Source organism: Embiotoca jacksoni, unplaced genomic scaffold (genome assembly GCF_022577435.1).
Source record: "Embiotoca jacksoni isolate LCO1_2020_lvr unplaced genomic scaffold, fEmbJac1.0.p SCAF_21, whole genome shotgun sequence".
Classification (NCBI taxonomy): Eukaryota; Metazoa; Chordata; class Actinopteri; family Embiotocidae; genus Embiotoca; species Embiotoca jacksoni.
This window is the reverse complement of record NW_027185352.1, coordinates 10,175,811-10,192,883: the sequence shown is the minus strand read 5'-3', so window position 1 is coordinate 10,192,883 and position 17,073 is coordinate 10,175,811. Positions and strand designations below refer to the sequence as shown.

Here is a 17,073-nt window from a genome sequence, read left to right as displayed (position 1 = left end):
TCTGACGCCTGGTGCTCCCTGGAGGGTGGGGGGGGGGGGGTGAGAAAGTATAAAGATTCTAATGAGGTACAGAGAGAGCTCCTGAAACACAAAGGGGCAGATAGAGACGCACTGGGATGGTGCTCCGCCAGCCTTGGCAGCTCAACTCCATGTGGACTGTCAATTGACAGCCCATCAACCATCACATTCTGATTCTCTCACTCACTATCCCCTGCTCACCCGTACCCCCTTTTCATTTCTCTCTCTCTCTCTCTCTTTACATTCTCCTCACTTCTTCTTGCCTCGTACTCGATAAAACCAGGCAGCTCATGCTTGGAGCAATAAACGTATTTAATTTACTAGTTTAGAGCAGCGGTTCTCACCTTGGGTCCCATATTTTTCCTCAGAAATCTCGTGGCCCAAATTGTTCACATTTTTTAGCCACTCATACCCGAAGCGGTCATACCCAAAGCCTTCATCCACAGTTAAAACATAAAATAAAATTAAAGTAAATTAAATTAAATTAAATTAAATTAAATTAATAAATAACTAAGAAAGTGCAACTCTAAAGTGCAATAAAACCAAAGGAGATCAAACTTATCTAATCCTCGCCCTGTCTGCAAATGCTCAAATGAGAGCTGATGTAATGACGTTGCTGTCATGACAACGCTGGTAGCCAAAAGCTACAGCACGCACACTGTGTCATGGGAAATGTATGTCCTTTAAAATAAAAGCACACCAGCAGAAATTCTGTCAATTTGACCTTTTTTCCATAACGTTTCTTTCTTCTTTTTTTTTTCAGGAAAACAGAAGTCTTGGCTCTGAAATTGGCCATGTGACCCACCAGTTGAGAACCAATGGTTTAGAGCAGGGGTGTCAAACTCATTTTAGTTAAGGGGCCACATACTGCCCACTTTGATCTCAAGTGGGCCAGACCAGTAAAGACGTCACATTTACGCTGTTTTTGAAGCAATTACTGGATCGATTAAAAAAAATTGTACTCATAAACCTCCATATTCTCATAGAAATGCAATTTATGTCTTTCTGTAATTTTCACACTTAGCAAAGTCATCCGGCGGGCCGAGCTGGACCCCCTGGCGGGCCGGATCCGGCCGTATGTTTGACACCCCTGGTTTAGAGGATGCTCCAGTCAGCAACCTATCACTGCTTGCTTACTGAGCTTTAATTGTTAGCCCAGTCAAAATTTCACAACTACAAATTTTTGGTTGGCCTATTCATAAAGCTTAACAAGCCAAACAAGAGGGAACCGATTCGTAAAGAGACACTGCTTTGTTTAAATCGTTAAATTGATTGAAAACAAGACCAACATTCGTGGACCGCACTTCTCCGCCTCAAAGTCAAAAAGGACCTGTTCTTTACGAGCATTACGAGCATCCGCTTTGTGTTACACTGTTACTCCTCCTCCCATTATTTATGTTGGTTGGAATCAATAACAGTAACACAACATACTGTCACAATACAATACCACTATAGGTCTATGCAGCATGATATTGAGCTGTTGCCCAGCCATAGCTCTGAGCTAAACATAAAAAGCTCTACAACCTCTGACAGCAATCCACTGTTTGTCTATCGTCACGTATTCCCAGCCTTTGTCCAACCCCAAACAATTTCCACCAATCAAGTCATTCTGTTTAGATTTAATTTACAGATGATTTAGGAGGGATGTTAGGTGGTGGGTGGGTGAGGGGGGGGGGGGGGGGGGGGTTATGGGATGAAAATGAAAGCTACAGAGGAAGGATGTGCTTATTGCCTGACAGGAAATCTCAGAAGACGCTGCCATCTATACCGGCAGCCTACAAAGAACCACAAAAACTAATACACCAAATTCAAATGTTGGTATACTTGAAGCCTAGAAATTTTGGAATTACAATATATCATTGCAGAATACAGTTTACTTGCTGACCTTTTGGAAAAATAAATACAATTAAAGAATGCCAACATCATATTTTGTTAAAAAGTGGCTCATTTGAACATATTCCTACAATCTATATCAACGTATGGCTGCATGTTTTGTGTGTCAACTGTGTTTACTACACAGTCACAGCAACCCAGCCTGTATTCACAGTTGGCAGTGACGGTGCTAAGTTTACTGGTGCATTAGGCCACCCTGTGTGAAGAGGATTATGGCTGCAGTCCAGATGTAGGTCCGGGGGGAGCTTACGGGTGACGCATCACCACTGATGATGCTTGGAAACATTCCTCCCCTACAAATCAATGGCCTGGTCCGAGCCCATTCAATCACTACCATTACCACACTGACCCCTGAACACAATACAAGCTGGAGGAGATGCAACTGTAGCCGCAGTGATGTTACAAAATGTCAAATGGGGGTGTGTACCCGCAGAGGTGGGATACGAGCGGCGTGATGACGAGGTTTACTGACCGCCGATCAAAAGTTAAAAGAAGAGAGAAAACACCACCGGACTCCCGAGTCGAGACGTTCTTCCCTTCCCGCTATAAGTGACTGCGGCAGCATCAGCAGCCATGCTACAACACATGCCATAAACGTGTGCAGTCAGTGCAACATGCTCCATTTGTGCATCGGTATTTTTAGCATCGCCCATGCTCATTATGTCAGCACGGCACAGCAGAAGGCCCGGGCCGGTCGGAGAGCGGAGCGAGAGAGAGAGGCAGAGACAGGAAGGAAGACAATGCTCAGTTCTGCTTCGACTCGGGCATCTGCTCGGGCAGATGCATGCGTCCTCGCTGTGAGTAATGTGTTTCTGCCCTCCACTTATTTCCGTTAAAATTCTTTTTTGAGGGCGTTGGAAAAAAAAATACGCCGCGTTTCTCCGCTGCAGCAGCGAGCTCTTGAGGCGCTGCGTAAACAAAGTCGAGAGGGTTTGTGTTTCAAAGACAAGAGGCATAACTCACTGATGCTCCCCCTCGCTTCTCTTTCAAGTCAAACTAATAAGACGACATGAAAGCGTCTCTCTTCAAAAAAGATCCAAGACTGGAAGATGATACTGGGCTTTGTGATGACCGAGGTCAAAATGGAAGCAGTGACAGGTCATTAGGCTGTAGACAAATAGGTATGGGGTTATATGATCCAAAAAGAGATTTCCATTATTGATCCATTAACAGCAGAGATTACTCGATGGGAAAATACCTCTAATTGGCTGTGATGCTATTTATAAATTCAGATGCCCTTGGGAATGAAACAGCAGCTTCAGTGCATTCGTTGACCAACAAAACCATCTGTATTTTTTTCTTTTTTTTTCTGATAAAGACAAAAGAAACTGTGGGCATTTTCTAACCGGCTTCCGTTTTATTTCCATGCCAGCAGTTTTTTCTGAGGCCAGCTCTCAACACAAATTGCTTGTTAGCAAGAATAGCAAGGGGCCTCACAAGGTATGAAAACCATCCACAGGGAGGGAAGCTGTTTGCCTTCATGTTGTGTACATTACCAAGCAGACATGCAAACAATAACTCTTCCCACCTGTCATCTCCTCTCTGGTTCTAAACCAGCTGGCCGAGGTGTCCATCCGCCATCATCACCCAGCCCAGGTGCTTCTACTCCCCCACGCACAAAAGGCTCCCACAGTGTGTGTATGTGTGTGTGTGTGTGTGTGTGTGTGTGTGTGTGTGTGTGTAGGGAGGCGGGGGGGGGGTTCCTTCCTTCACGTTTCCCCTCTCGCACCCACACAAAGGGGATCCATTTCAAGCGCTTTTAGCCGCGCCACTTCCCACTTTCAGATCTCTACACTCCCTCCCCTGAGGGCGCGACCGGTGGAAGTGGAGGAAAATAAAGACACCAGGTGGATGCTGGGAGAGAGGTTAGGCTTGTGGCAAACAGGGGCACTTCAAGCCAATCCCACCACGGTTGGATATATTTTTTTGGTAAAGCTTGGTGGGAGGGAAAACTGATACCAGCGCCTGGAGCGACCCTGATGCCTGGATTTAGTGCTGTGTTAAGAAGAGATCAAAACTCCAGCAACACTTGTGGTAGAAAGAAGACATTTGTTGTAGACTCGTGCATTTCAAGCGGTGAACTTCATGAAAACAATGTTGTAAACAATTATAAAAAAGGTAAAACAAAATATATAAAAGGCAACCAGTCATATACATACACAGATATAACAGCCAATGGGGCACCCACACATTTAGCAGGTGGGCTGGATATATGGTCATGTAGCTTCAGACCATGTCATATTCTCGAACTGGCAGCAAGGTAAGGGGTGTGCACGTTAAAGGACATGGGTGACACCATGTTTGGGCCATAAACAGGTGCAGTATTCAAGTTTGCATCTTTACACTTTATAAATCCACATAAAAGGAATTGAATAATCAATGACAAACGCAACACAAACGTATGCATGCCTTCTGGAAATAAACCTTTGAGATAAAACAAAAATCTAAAGTCTCTTTTTTTCTAAGGCAAATTGGCACTAACACTTGTTTGACTGGACTTAATCACTAATCACTTAATCAGTACACCGACTGAAAGCAGGGGGAAGGAAACAACATACAAACAAGATACAGTATAATCTGATAATTAGTGCGCTTTAGATGTGTTGGTGGGGCAGGTTAGCCAACACCCCCCTGTTTGCAGTCTTTATGTCGAGCTAAGCCAATCAGCTGCCATTAAAGCAGCTTTATTAAAGTGATAATCTGTTTTCCAGTGAGAATGAGAATTAAGTGTATTGGCCAAAATGTCACACTATTCCTTTGTGTGGCTACGGATGTCTCTATATTCATATACTCAGGTGGGTTTGTAAACAGTCAGATTTCTTCTTGTCGTCACAGAATGTTGAGCTATTACTTCGACATGAAAACACATAAAATGCCGTCTCCATCTCTTTGCAGCTCTCTCTTGAATGACAGAAGACAAGCCCGGCCTTCTGAGTCAACAGAAGGATTCCTCTGTGCAACTTCCGGAATAGGGAGCACAAACAAAGCAAATCAATCCTACAATGCGCCACGTTGCCAACCTTTGGTGTCGCTGGAAGAATACTGAAAAGGCCCCATTCAATCAACGATGAGAGGCAGGAAGAAGGAAAACTCTGGGTCTTTCTCCCTACTGACTAACTTAACTTCAAATGATCCAGTGGCTCAGATATTTGAGGGTGGGTTTATTAATTTAAGACAAGCATTTAACTATTAAATCTGTTTCTGTCTCTGCATGGTTTGAAGGCTTTTCTCTTAACTGGATAAACATTCCAAATAGCAAACGTCCCCAAAGACGGTTGAAAAGAGGAGACGCAAGAATGAACTGGGTCGCAGTTTGAGGTTTAGTCAACCTGATGAATTAAACAGACTCTCCGAGGCGATAACACTCTGCAACACCCACACAATTAATTTCGGGATTCATAAGAATCGTTCAGCTGAAAAGAACCAGTCCGTTTCGAAGTAATCGTATTTTGGAGCTTTGTCGCTGACATTGGAGTTAATCTCATTTCGAAGTTGTGACTACACTGTTCTTTTCCCATAGAAATCTAAAAGAAGAAAAACCACCACTACCAAATGCACAATACTTGATATCCTATGCCTTCTCCTTCTATAGAATAAAACATTTCAATCAACAAAGCAGCCCTGCATTAAAAAGAAAATCAATTGCAATCAGCCTGAACACTTGAGTCTCTTCAAACTGACTGGGAAAAAAAAAGGAGGCATGACGAAAGTGAGCAAGTGAGCGGCGAGGGGGCTGCCGTGAAAAGGCCTTTAGAAAGTTAACCTGACATTAAACTGTCTTTTCTGTGTGTGGGCAGAGAAAGGGGCGAGGGGAGTTGACAGAGGAGAGTTGAGGTGAGGAGGACGGGCAGCGAGCCAGCGCGTCGCATGCAGCAGGTTGACATGCAGAGGAGAGCCAGACCGTCATCTTCAACGGCACAGCAAGGGCAGGAAGCCGATCGCTCGCACACACACACACTTGCAAAAACCTCAAAGGGGGACAAAGAGCAAATGTGGAGTCTGTACGTACACCGCTATGAGTGCAGTGAATTTGTGCACACACGGACACTCATTGAGCAGGTAATAAGACAGCGAGCAGCAGCCAAGGTCAGAGAGGCCGCTGCCCAGAAACCAGCCTGGCAGCAGCTGATCCTCCCAGTGTGATCTTCACAGGGACGGAGAAGAGTGATGGAGCTCGGAAAACAGGTCAATCTCAGAGAAGACAGAGAGGGATGTAAACCGATCAATGACACCGCCACAGCTCTTGAGCGCACGGTCAAGATACACCACTAATATGACAAAACCTGAGGCGTGGGTGTGCTCGTAAGTCTATTTGCGGTAGAGATTTTCATGGTCAATTCTCAAACTAAAGCATGGCTCGATTTAATTGGGACCAAAAAAAAAAAAAAAGCATAATGAATGGATGGAGACACAAGTGAACACAACAAAATTCACGCCAAGGTAATCAACAGCGAAGCATAAATGAAACGGATACAGCATCGTTCCTGTGGCACAGCATAAAACTGTTTCATACTCCACTAAGAAAACACTGATAAAACAAGCACCGAGGACATAAAGAGAACAGACTTGATGGGACAGAAACCAAACCCAGGGAAACGTGGCTATACCATCTGGTTACCTGCCACTATAAATACATTTTTAAGCCGAATACACACACACACACACACACACACACACACACACACACACACACACATCTCACTAAAATGTGACGGAGAACGATTTCTTTCTCTCCCTCGTGTTGCTAAACCTATCAATCTTACTGTTCCTGCACGACACATGCCATTTTTATGATAACAGTTATTTACCACGAAAAATGCAGGTTAATTATTTGAACAAATCTTGTCAGCAGATATTTAATGCTAATTCAGGGTCTTGTGCTGCTCATGGCGACAGTACACACATAGATTATAGTATCATGCTACAAACGGAGGCTAAAGCCATATGTTCAAAACAAAACTGTTATTCTGTTTTAAATATGACCTTGTTTGAATGAACAGGGGTTAGATTTATGCTTTGTTTTTTTCCCTTTATATTTTTAAAGAGTAACCGACAAAATAATGTTGTATTTGCAAATGATGGTGCCCCTTCAGTCTGAAAAATAACACTATGCTGGCATTGTGACTGTAGCTCGGAAGCCTGTTACCAGAACATGCTTAAGATTGTAGTTTATGTTAGAGCACATCGATTGAGCCATTTAATCCATTCCTTACATTTATTAAAAAGATGAATAAAAACTAAAGACACCCAACAGATCATTTTGATAAATAATAAAAGTTCCAAAGGTGGACGGCCTTTCTATGCCCAGTTACAGTTGCTAAGCTGTGAATTGTCAATTACTCTTTAGAGGACAGATGTAGCAAACTGATATTTCTGGCTGTCAATGTGTGGATGTAACCTGATTCACCAGATGGTTTGCTACACAGAATCATCTGAGAAGTCGTCCTTGAAAACTGTTTGGAAAAAAAGGGGGGGCACTTTCAAAAACAACTTTGCGGGTAATTGGATGAAGCATCTGCCTGTTATTGTCTATCAAAGGCTCATATCGCCAATTACATTATTGTGGTTTTCGAACAAAACGTTGCTTCCCGCTGTCCTCACATCCAAACCACGCCTGTTTGCTGCCAGTGTTTCCTCATAGGATGCTGACTGGTCCAAGTCCACTGTGATTCAGCCGAAAGCTCATGACCTTAAACCTGACAAGATGGATGTTCAGGCAACCCGGTGACCTTGCAAATTCAGCTTTCTCGAAGGTAAGTGCGTCTAACTTTGTAGTAGCCATTGAACTGAACGCCTATCAATCAAAATCTTTTGATCTCTTTCGACATCGCAAGGACTCGAGGGTTTTACATGAAACAACTTTGTGATTTTACATTTTGCAACTTTTCACATCTCATCTCAGAACGATATGTTTCCACAAGCAGGAAGTATGTTTTACAGGACTGGATGGGGAGCCGAGTATGATCTACTGACAAAAAGATGTGGAATTTCTACTGCAGCTACAGCTCTACTCCAAAGCCTGTCGGGCGTCTGTAGTGCTTCATCATCTCCAGACTTCCAGTCCACTGAGGCTGCTGCAAACGCACACCAAGAAATGCAATATACAAGCGTGCGCACGTGCCCAAAAATTCACATCAACCATCAGAAACAGATTGAGCAGCATAACCACAAATATGTATGTGTCCTTGAACACACCACCACGCCCACACACGCAGTACCTGGGGATGTCTGGGACAGGTGAGTACAGATTCAGAGGAGGGAAGAGGGGGGGAAAAAGAGAAACACGTAGAAGAGAGATAAAAAAAAAAAAATTTAAAAAAAAAACAGACTGTAGCTCAGATAGAGGGAAGTGGGCTACTGAAAGACAGGAAGAGAAATAAAAACCCAGACAGAAACAGGATGAGTGAGCAATAGATGAGAAGAAAGAGGCAGAAATTGAGATGAGGGTCATCACAGTGTGACCTGCTGTCTCTGGAAACAGTTCACTCTGCAGGAAAGAGCGGAAGAGCGGAGGGGCGGGAGACATAGCTACGAAGAGGGAAAACAGGAAGCAAACGGATACCACTTTAATACAGCAGAAACACAAAAGCATTTCCATTTAATTAGGCAAAATGGGACAAAAGTAGAGAAGAGAGGGAGAAGATGAAGCCAGCGAGGTGGCGATGCCGCTGTGATTCACCAGCTTTCAGTCTGAAGACCTTTCAACTCCCTTCCTGTGTCTCCGTCTCTCCCGCCGACACTAATCCTGACGGCCGCTCTGCTGACAAACTCCGAACAGAGTCCTCTGACCTGAACCGGACAGTCATGCTCTTTAGAGGAACTGAGCAGAGTTGAGCTGCACTTCATTGGCACTGTCCCGTTAAAAGCATTTTGGCATTCGGATGAATTCAGGTCACAAATGCTTCATTAGTCCGTGCTGCTTTCCAGCCACACAACGTGGACTATATAAAATAATAGAAGACGCAGTGTGGAAACAGGTAAAGATAAATCAGACTAGTTTTGAAGAATTTAAAGCTGTTTTTGATTCCTAAGTACTTTTTTTAATTTATTTTAGCCGTGCCAGCTCTTGGGACGGAAACGTTGGGCTGTCGCTCATCAGTCCGCTGATTTCGTCCAGACTGAACGACCTCAACAACTATTGGATGGATTGCAATGAAATTGGTGTTCACTCACTCATGTTTCCCAGAGCACGAACCCTACGGTCTTTGATAACCCACAGACTTTTCCTATAGTCCTACATGGCATTGACCTTTGTGGTTTCAGGTGTAATATCTTGACAACTATTGGATGTAATGCCGTGAACAATCCCCTGTCTTTTGGTTAAACACAGTCATAAATTTCAATTTGTCCAATACTGTTCTCAGCTGTATTTTGGTGCTTTATGCTGGTTAGCAAATATCAGCATGCTGTTATGCTAAACTAAAATGGTGAACATACAGTAGTAAACATTAGATTTTCTAAACACCAACGTGCCGGCATTGTCACTGTTACTGTCAGCATGCTGATGTCAGCATTTCATTTCATTATAGGCACGCAGAACCGCTAGTGAGGCCTCGTTGTCTCGTTTCCATATAAAAATCCAGCCTTCTCCAACTCGAGCAGCCGCTCAGCTAAAATAAAACGGTATAAAACTAACTTAGATGGTAGGACATGAAATACCTGCTAAATGAATAGCTAAGTAAGACCCAACGAATTTAATGGAAACTTTCAGTACTTTTGTAATCCTATGCAACACTATTGCACATACTGACCAAAACATCAGCCAGGCTTTGGCCAAAACTGGCTTATAGCATATATATATCAGTATAATCGTACGCTGGCCAATGAATAACAAACACGTGCAGTACAGAGATACCGAAGATATTTTTATGGTTGTAAAATGGCAGTAAAATATCCCAGTTGTAGCGGCTACACCTGTAGGATGTATTCTGATACACATTATCAGCAGCACAAAACTGAGCTAAATACACTTAAGTCATTAGCCATGTCAAAAGCATCCAGCCAGTTTGTTGTTGCTGATCTTCATTAAACTAAAAGACAGAACAAAAAAGAGCAGATAGGACAATTCTTCTGTGGACATAAACCTATATTTTCAGATATATCTGCATTAGTACGGAACATCCTTACTGTTTTTATTTTTTTTTTTTAAAGTGACGTGGGGATGAAGAGAAAAGATGCTCAGAGGAAATAAACTGGAGATTTGACCTGATGAAGATCAATCATCCCATAAAGAAAAGGATTGTACTGCAGATCAAAACAAAAGGCAATCAGTACGGGTCTGGTCTTACACATCCCCCCACTGTAACTGTGAGAATTAGGTTGTTAGAAGTCAATACTATATTCAAGAGTTGAAAGTGTAACTGAAGACAGAGAGATAACCATTAGCGGTGCACTTTCTTGAATTATGCATATGTTCTTTAAGCAAACCTTGACACATTATTAGCCATCAACATTACATTAATGATATGAGATTTAATCTGAACGAGACCATAACTATTCCTTTTTATTAGCATGTTAATAATAAAGTGAAGTCACTGCTTTTAGAGACTTGAGGCCGAGCAGAGGTAGCCATCACTAAAGTGAGGTTTATGGGGAAAATGGAAGCTCTGAGGTCATTATGATTCACTGGGTCAACCACACAAACGCTCCGACAAATCAATGTACACTTCCTTTATGGTCAATAGACGCATGCCTGGATCACAGCCACAGGACACAGATAACGGATGCAGAGCGGTCCGGGCAGTCGTTTTTCTGCTGTAAATGAGCACAGTCTCTTGACGCATAAACAGCTCCTCTCACCTGCCAATCACAGTGATTGTCACCGGCAGACGCCCTTCATTTATGAAAATGGCATGTCAGTCATTTTTTTCCCCCTAGCCCACACAGATGACAAAAACACACAATACACACACTCCTCCTCCAAAACAGGAGCGCTACTGATCAGTTAAGCTGCTGAATTCCTAATAGGACATATCCCATTAACCTCTCTCATGCAGGGATCGCGGGTTGATATCGAGAATGGGAACTACAACCGTGCTCCACACCAGGCCTGCCGCAAAAAGCATTTCATAACAGTGAGGCTAGCCAAAGGGGAAAAGCTATTAATCTGCAAAAGCCACAATTACTTTCCACAACAATCTCACGACTAAAAACTTTGTCAGTGCAATCATTTTACTTGCCAATTGTTGGATTATTTTTGCATGTATTTGCATTTGAAATATGTCACTCCATTGGGATTGCTGCTGTTGAACTCAAAGATGAGCCTCATACTGAAATATCTTGGTTTCTTGCTCTTTTAAAACTGAATCCTTGTGCTGGGTCACCATTTTCAGACATTTTATAGACCCAGCAGTGAATCGATCAGTTAAGAAATTAATCAGTGGGGTAATTTATATTGAAAATAATTGTTAGTCGGAGCCCTAAAGTCAATAGTGCACAACTGAGCCTGTAAGAAGGATATTAGCAGTTACTAGACAGGAGGCCAAATGAAACCAATAATTCATGTCAAGCCACTGTGAAATAATGGCCATTGTAATTACCATATGCATTCTGGTAAACTGAAAATCACTCGGCCATCTCTCAGCAGCAGCAGCAGCATCATCTTCTTACAGCAAGCGTGCTCGACTGCCACTGGAGTGGAAAGGCAAGAAACACTCCAAACCCCCCCCCCCCCCCCCTCCCCCCCCCCCAGCTGCCTGTCTCAACATTATACATGGATGTGGATTAGACAATTACAGCACATTGGTTTGTTTGTGTCACCGCTCCAACTGGACTCACAAGACTATCCCCCGGTGTGTGTGTGGTGAAGAAAAGCTAAATGGAGGTGAAATATTTTTCATTTACCCCAAAAAACACAACTGAGATCACACAATTGTCTCCATTTCCTGTGCGGAGAGTGTCTGAATAGAAACAGACAGTGCTTGTGCAGTTTAGGGTGTTTTCTTTCGTAAATAAACGTTCCATAACAAATAGAGCATGATTTAATTGTATAATAGAAACGAACCAGCGGTGGCATTTCTCCAATGTCTCCAAGTCCATGTTTGTGCTACAATGACTATTATTGTCGGGGTGAATCAGCGATGAATAAAACACTCACTGATCCTGTCATATGTCACATGTCCATGTAGATTTATTTAACCCTTGCATGACGCACGCACCGGGGGAACAGCTTGTGTACAGCAGTGGGCTGGATGGTTAAATCTCTTGCTCTCTCTAGCTCTTTTTTTTTTTTCATTCTGTGCATCTGTTTACCCTCCGACAGTCTCCTTCTACGATTTTTCTTGGGAGTGTGCAAATTTGTGTGCACACGCGGAGGAGAAGGGGTGTGCTACCTCTGCAGATGGATGGAGACGAGGCAGCGGGCGAGCAAGCAATTACAAGCTGGTAGACTTCACCTCGCCACGCCCTCCCCCCCCCCCCCCCCCCCCCCCCCGCCCTCTCCCCATACATCGCCCTGGGGGTTGCTGCATTAAGAAATCATGGGTATAATGGTGGAATGGGCCTCGGGGGCCCCCTCCAAAACAACCTGCTAATCCCCTGTGGAGCGAGGTTGTACGGGACGGTGGGTTTTTTTTTTGGGGGGGGGGGAAGGGGGTAGAGGGTGGTGGGGGGGGGGGGATTTAGGGGTAACAGGGCAAGGCGGCCGTCCCGACAATGAGTCCACCCCTGACATGCGCCAGCGCCCCCTCAACCGCCCATCAACACCCCCCCACACACACACCTCCTCCTCCGACCCCTCTCCCCATCAACCTCAGCGACATCCTCCCGAGGGAGGAACCAGCGGGGATGTCAGCCACGGGAGAGCAGGAAAGCCCCAGGCCCGATATCAGCCCTCCATCTCAGCCAGACCTCAAGCGCAGAAACGTTCGGTCGGACCACTACTCCACTCTCTCTTTATCTGATGCTGTGGCTGTTTTTTTTTTTTTCCACAGCACCCAAAGAAAGGAAAACGGTTGGACAACTAAATCAAGCTTCTCCAATCAACCACTGTCGGAGGATTCAACTTGCACGCGAACAGATCGGAAGCAGCTCGTTAAAATGGTTTAATTATGTTTCTAAATTCTGATGAGCAATGACATGCTTGATTGGTTGTATCAAAGGGCCTTAATGAGGAGACAGGCCACGCTCTCTATCTGTCTAAGCATTAACTTGACGTCTACTCTCTCTACGCGTGACACAGTGCAGCCTCAAGTGTTTTCTGGAGTCAGAAGTGTGTTTGTCTTCAGCGACATTTGTGACAGATTACTCTTCATCTTCTTATGGAGCATTGGACAGACGTCCCTGGGTATGTCCGTCATCGGAGATTCAGTTATCTTACATCAACGTCGTAGCTTCACGCCTTCTCGTATCCTCGACAACCGTAATCTCATCCTGTTTACTGGCAACCTAAACCGTCCCTGGACTGATATGCATGACTTTGATTTATAAAATATTCCCCCTCTTGGCTCCGTCTAATGTCTCCATATCCCCAGCCCAGCACGTCCATTTAGCAATCAGACATTAACATCATCTCATCAATCTTCCAACGTTCTTGCTTCAGGTTAAAAACCAGTAATCACTCCACTGGTGGGCTAATGGGCATCTAAGCATCAACTTGCAGAGAGTCCATTCAATATTTCATGAATGGCAGGGGCCCCCCATCCTCCCCGGGCCCTGCTCCACCAGTAGGGCGAATCGACATCAAACGCCGTGAGCTTCCAATTAGACAGCAAGACGTTCTGATCTCATCTCGATTTGGCCCGAGATCAAATGTTCTTGCAAGGATCCAAGAAATTCCGAGCCCTTTTAGTTAGCCGGCCTCCCTGTCAAAGGGGGATAAAATGTTCACTGAAAGCACCTGGAGGAGATCACATTTAAAATGGCTAACGTAGGGACTTACTTGTACCAATATTTAGATATCACAGCAATTCTACAGCAAGGAAATTCACGAAAGACCCAACGGGACTGTGGTGGGGAGTAAAAACAGATGTCGATTGATGGTGGTAATTCAGCTGAGGTGCCATTTAGTGCAATACCATATCAGGTAGAGTTTTACTGCTATGAAAGTGCAGAGACTTGTGGAAATGCACTAAGCCACTCCTCCTGGCATGAATAATTTAGGATGAGATTCCAGGTGGGGATCAATGGTCGCTACTGGTGTGAGGCTATTTTGCCACAAGGATAAACACGTCATTATCCTTTTCCACTGCAAAATAGGTGAACAACTTGGGGGCCCAGCTGATTTGATATGTTGCCTTGTAATGTGCAATACAATTTCAATCACAGTGTAAACCCACAGTGATTTAGCAAAGGCAAAGTGAAAATTCAAGTCTTTAAAATCATTGGTACTGGGGAAGGTTTTGTGTTGAGATTTAAGGAGGCAGTATACCAGAAGTGCTAATTGTATCGCCAGGAAGCTTTGCAACCCACCTGACCGTACCAAACCTTTACGAAACTGACAATCTCACATTCACACTCAGTCCATGCCAAGATTGGCCTATTGAAGTCAGCAAGGTTTAAATTTCTCCTTTCTTTTTATTTTACAAATATGTCTGTCCTCATCCTCACCTGGTGTTAACCAATCAACATTGACCGCCACATGTGTTGTGTGCCGAAACGCACCAAAATGAATACAACAGACAACAAGGTAACACATCGTGGAAATATCTTCCTTTGTATCCCAACCCTGGCCTTTATGATGCTCCTTAAAGCACAGAATAGTTGCTCTAAAGTCTACATGAATCCACTAAAACAGAATGAAGGATATCCTCTCCAGACACAGACAGAAAAAGACTAAAAACACATCAACCTGTCTGAATCTCAGACTCTAACCACAGGGGGCATTCAAAGCTGCTCTTATACCTAAAACGAACCTGTGCACCAAACAGCTTCTCATTACATCACTGTGGGTGCATGTGTGTGTGGGGGCATGTAGCAGTCATTTCACAACAGGAAAACAGGCTTGTTCCTTCCTCAAAACAGATCAGGCCACAGAGAAGTGTTCCGCTGTCTTGCAAAATAAATTACAGCCAATTAGAAGAGTCTTATTGCTGTTATTGAGGGGGGGGGGAAGGGATAAAGAATCTTAATCCAATTAAAAGGGCGCCCTCTAGCAGTGCGGGGACAATGGTTAGTATTTAGCTTTTGAAATAAATATCCTCCTTTTATCCAGCCAAGTGAACTTTGACAGCAGGTTTTAAGTAGCTAAACTGAATAAATCTATTCTGTCCAATCAAAACATGGAGGCTATGGGCTCTGGGGGACTCTGCCCTGCTTGAGATTAAATGTAATACAATAAAACCTGCAAAGTGACTAAGGTCAGATATTTAGCCCTTACATGGATGGGGAAGGGACGCAAGTCTATACCAGAGGGAAGATTTAGCAGAGCAGTCAGACCAGATCAGAGTGTGACGGGGAGAGGCCGAAGGCTAGTTACTGGTTCACTTTGCTTCACCGATCTCAGGTCATGGTGACAAGGTGGTGCATTTTTGGGGAACATTAAGCACATATTCACAGCCTTATTATGCAATCACATAGGCTTCGCACAGAGAAGAAGGTATGAACAGGAAAACAAATTGCATAACTGTGATTGATTTAGTGCTCATTAAATCACAGTTTTGTTGGTTTTAAGAGGTTTATTCATGCCAGTTTTTTTTTTTTTCTGGCATAGTTGCAAAAAGGACTGGCTCGTTTTCAGTGTGACTGTTGGACCATGTAGGGACCAGAACATCACACACAGCAGACCAATATCTCAAGGGAATATTATGATGAGACATGTAAGCCGCCTCTCAGCAGCCTCATCTCAATGAGCCCATCTTTTTTTCTTTTTTTGCGGGTAAAGACAGGCAGGCAAAGCATAAATTCCAAGCACACCAGCAAGACAAAGTCTGTGTGGGTTTTTTTTTTTTTTTTTTTTTTTTTTTCCTCTTCGCCACATTTGGCTTTGGTTGCGTTGTTGTCGCTTGTTTGTCTCACTTCGGTGTTTGATCCGGAGCCTCCCGACAGTCTGGAAACAATGCGCTGTAATACACACGCATCTCCAGGACCTCTCTGGTTCCAGAGCCATTTCAATCTCAGATACAGAAGAAATCAGAGAGACATCTTTTTTTTTTTTTTTTTTTTTTTTTTTTTTTTTTTTACTTTTACTCTGATTTGCCTTTCTTTCGAAGAATTGGCAAATGCTGGGGGAAAAAAATAAAATAAACAGACACACAGCGACTGATTTCTCCCATTCAAAGAGACACAGCGAATGCACAGGGAATCAAAATAGCTCACTCGTTTATACCCGTGGGAATGCAGAAGAGAGGAAAAGGGGCAAAAAAAAAAAAGAAAAAAGAAAAAAGCACCAGCAGGAACAACAACAAAAACCTAATTGAGGCTGTTCATTTTTGGCGAACCAGGGGGAGGTGAGATCAGAGCGACAAGCCTCTGTGCTTTGCAATGTGGCAGTCAGATGAAATCCAAGCTCTCACTCATCACGGGCTGTTTCAAAAGGGAGCTGATGCTGCCCTTACATAAAAAAAAAAAAAAAAAATAACAAAACAACAACAAAAAAAAACAAAAACAAAAATCACTCACTGTAAACAGTTCTCGGTGCTGGAAATCATCCCTCACCTTTTGAAGCCCATCCAACACATGAACACATGCCCTTACAGCTGAATGCGAGTGGAAGCGGAGGACAGTAGCTTTTCAAAACATAAAGGCAATAAACTTACCGACGCCGTATTTCTCGTGCTCTGTAGGTATCCACATGTTTACGGTGGGCGCATTTAAGTGAGCCATCGGAGTAGCGGCGAAATGCAGGGTCTGGGGACTGCGTAACGCATTCTATTGGTGTGCTTTCCTCCGGTCTGTAGTAGGAGTCATTGTTTAGGTTACTGAAGGAGAAAGCACAGCCGCCGCCGCCGCTGTGCTGCTGCTGCTGCTCGTAGTGGTACGGAGTCGTGCTGCCTTCAGGATCCGTGGGAAATATGACAAACTTCGAGGTCAGCGCAATCAGAGGGCGGAGAGAATGGAAAGCCGGGCGACTGACTGACTGTCTGATGTTTGAACTGATGTATTTGCAAATGTTTTCCTATTTGAACCTTCGGTCTCAGCAGCCTCGGTCCAATATCCCACTCAAAAGTTGTGCCTTGAAGATGTTAAGATATTCCTAATTACATTAACAGAGTGGCAAGCATGTGG

At 43.9% G+C, this 17,073-nt stretch overlaps 1 protein-coding gene across 1 annotated transcript in view; it reads right to left on the bottom strand.

The window, feature by feature from the left end:
• dock4b (dedicator of cytokinesis 4b) overlaps positions 1-16,799 on the bottom strand; it is a 121,981-nt gene extending 105,182 nt beyond the window's left edge. Inside the window, exon 1 of the mRNA XM_069156988.1 lies at positions 16,605-16,799. Within this exon, the coding sequence (XP_069013089.1) occupies positions 16,605-16,671 (67 nt within the window). The 5' untranslated portion in view covers positions 16,672-16,799. The remainder of the gene's footprint in view (positions 1-16,604) is intronic.
• Between the last annotated feature and the right edge of the window lie 274 nt (positions 16,800-17,073).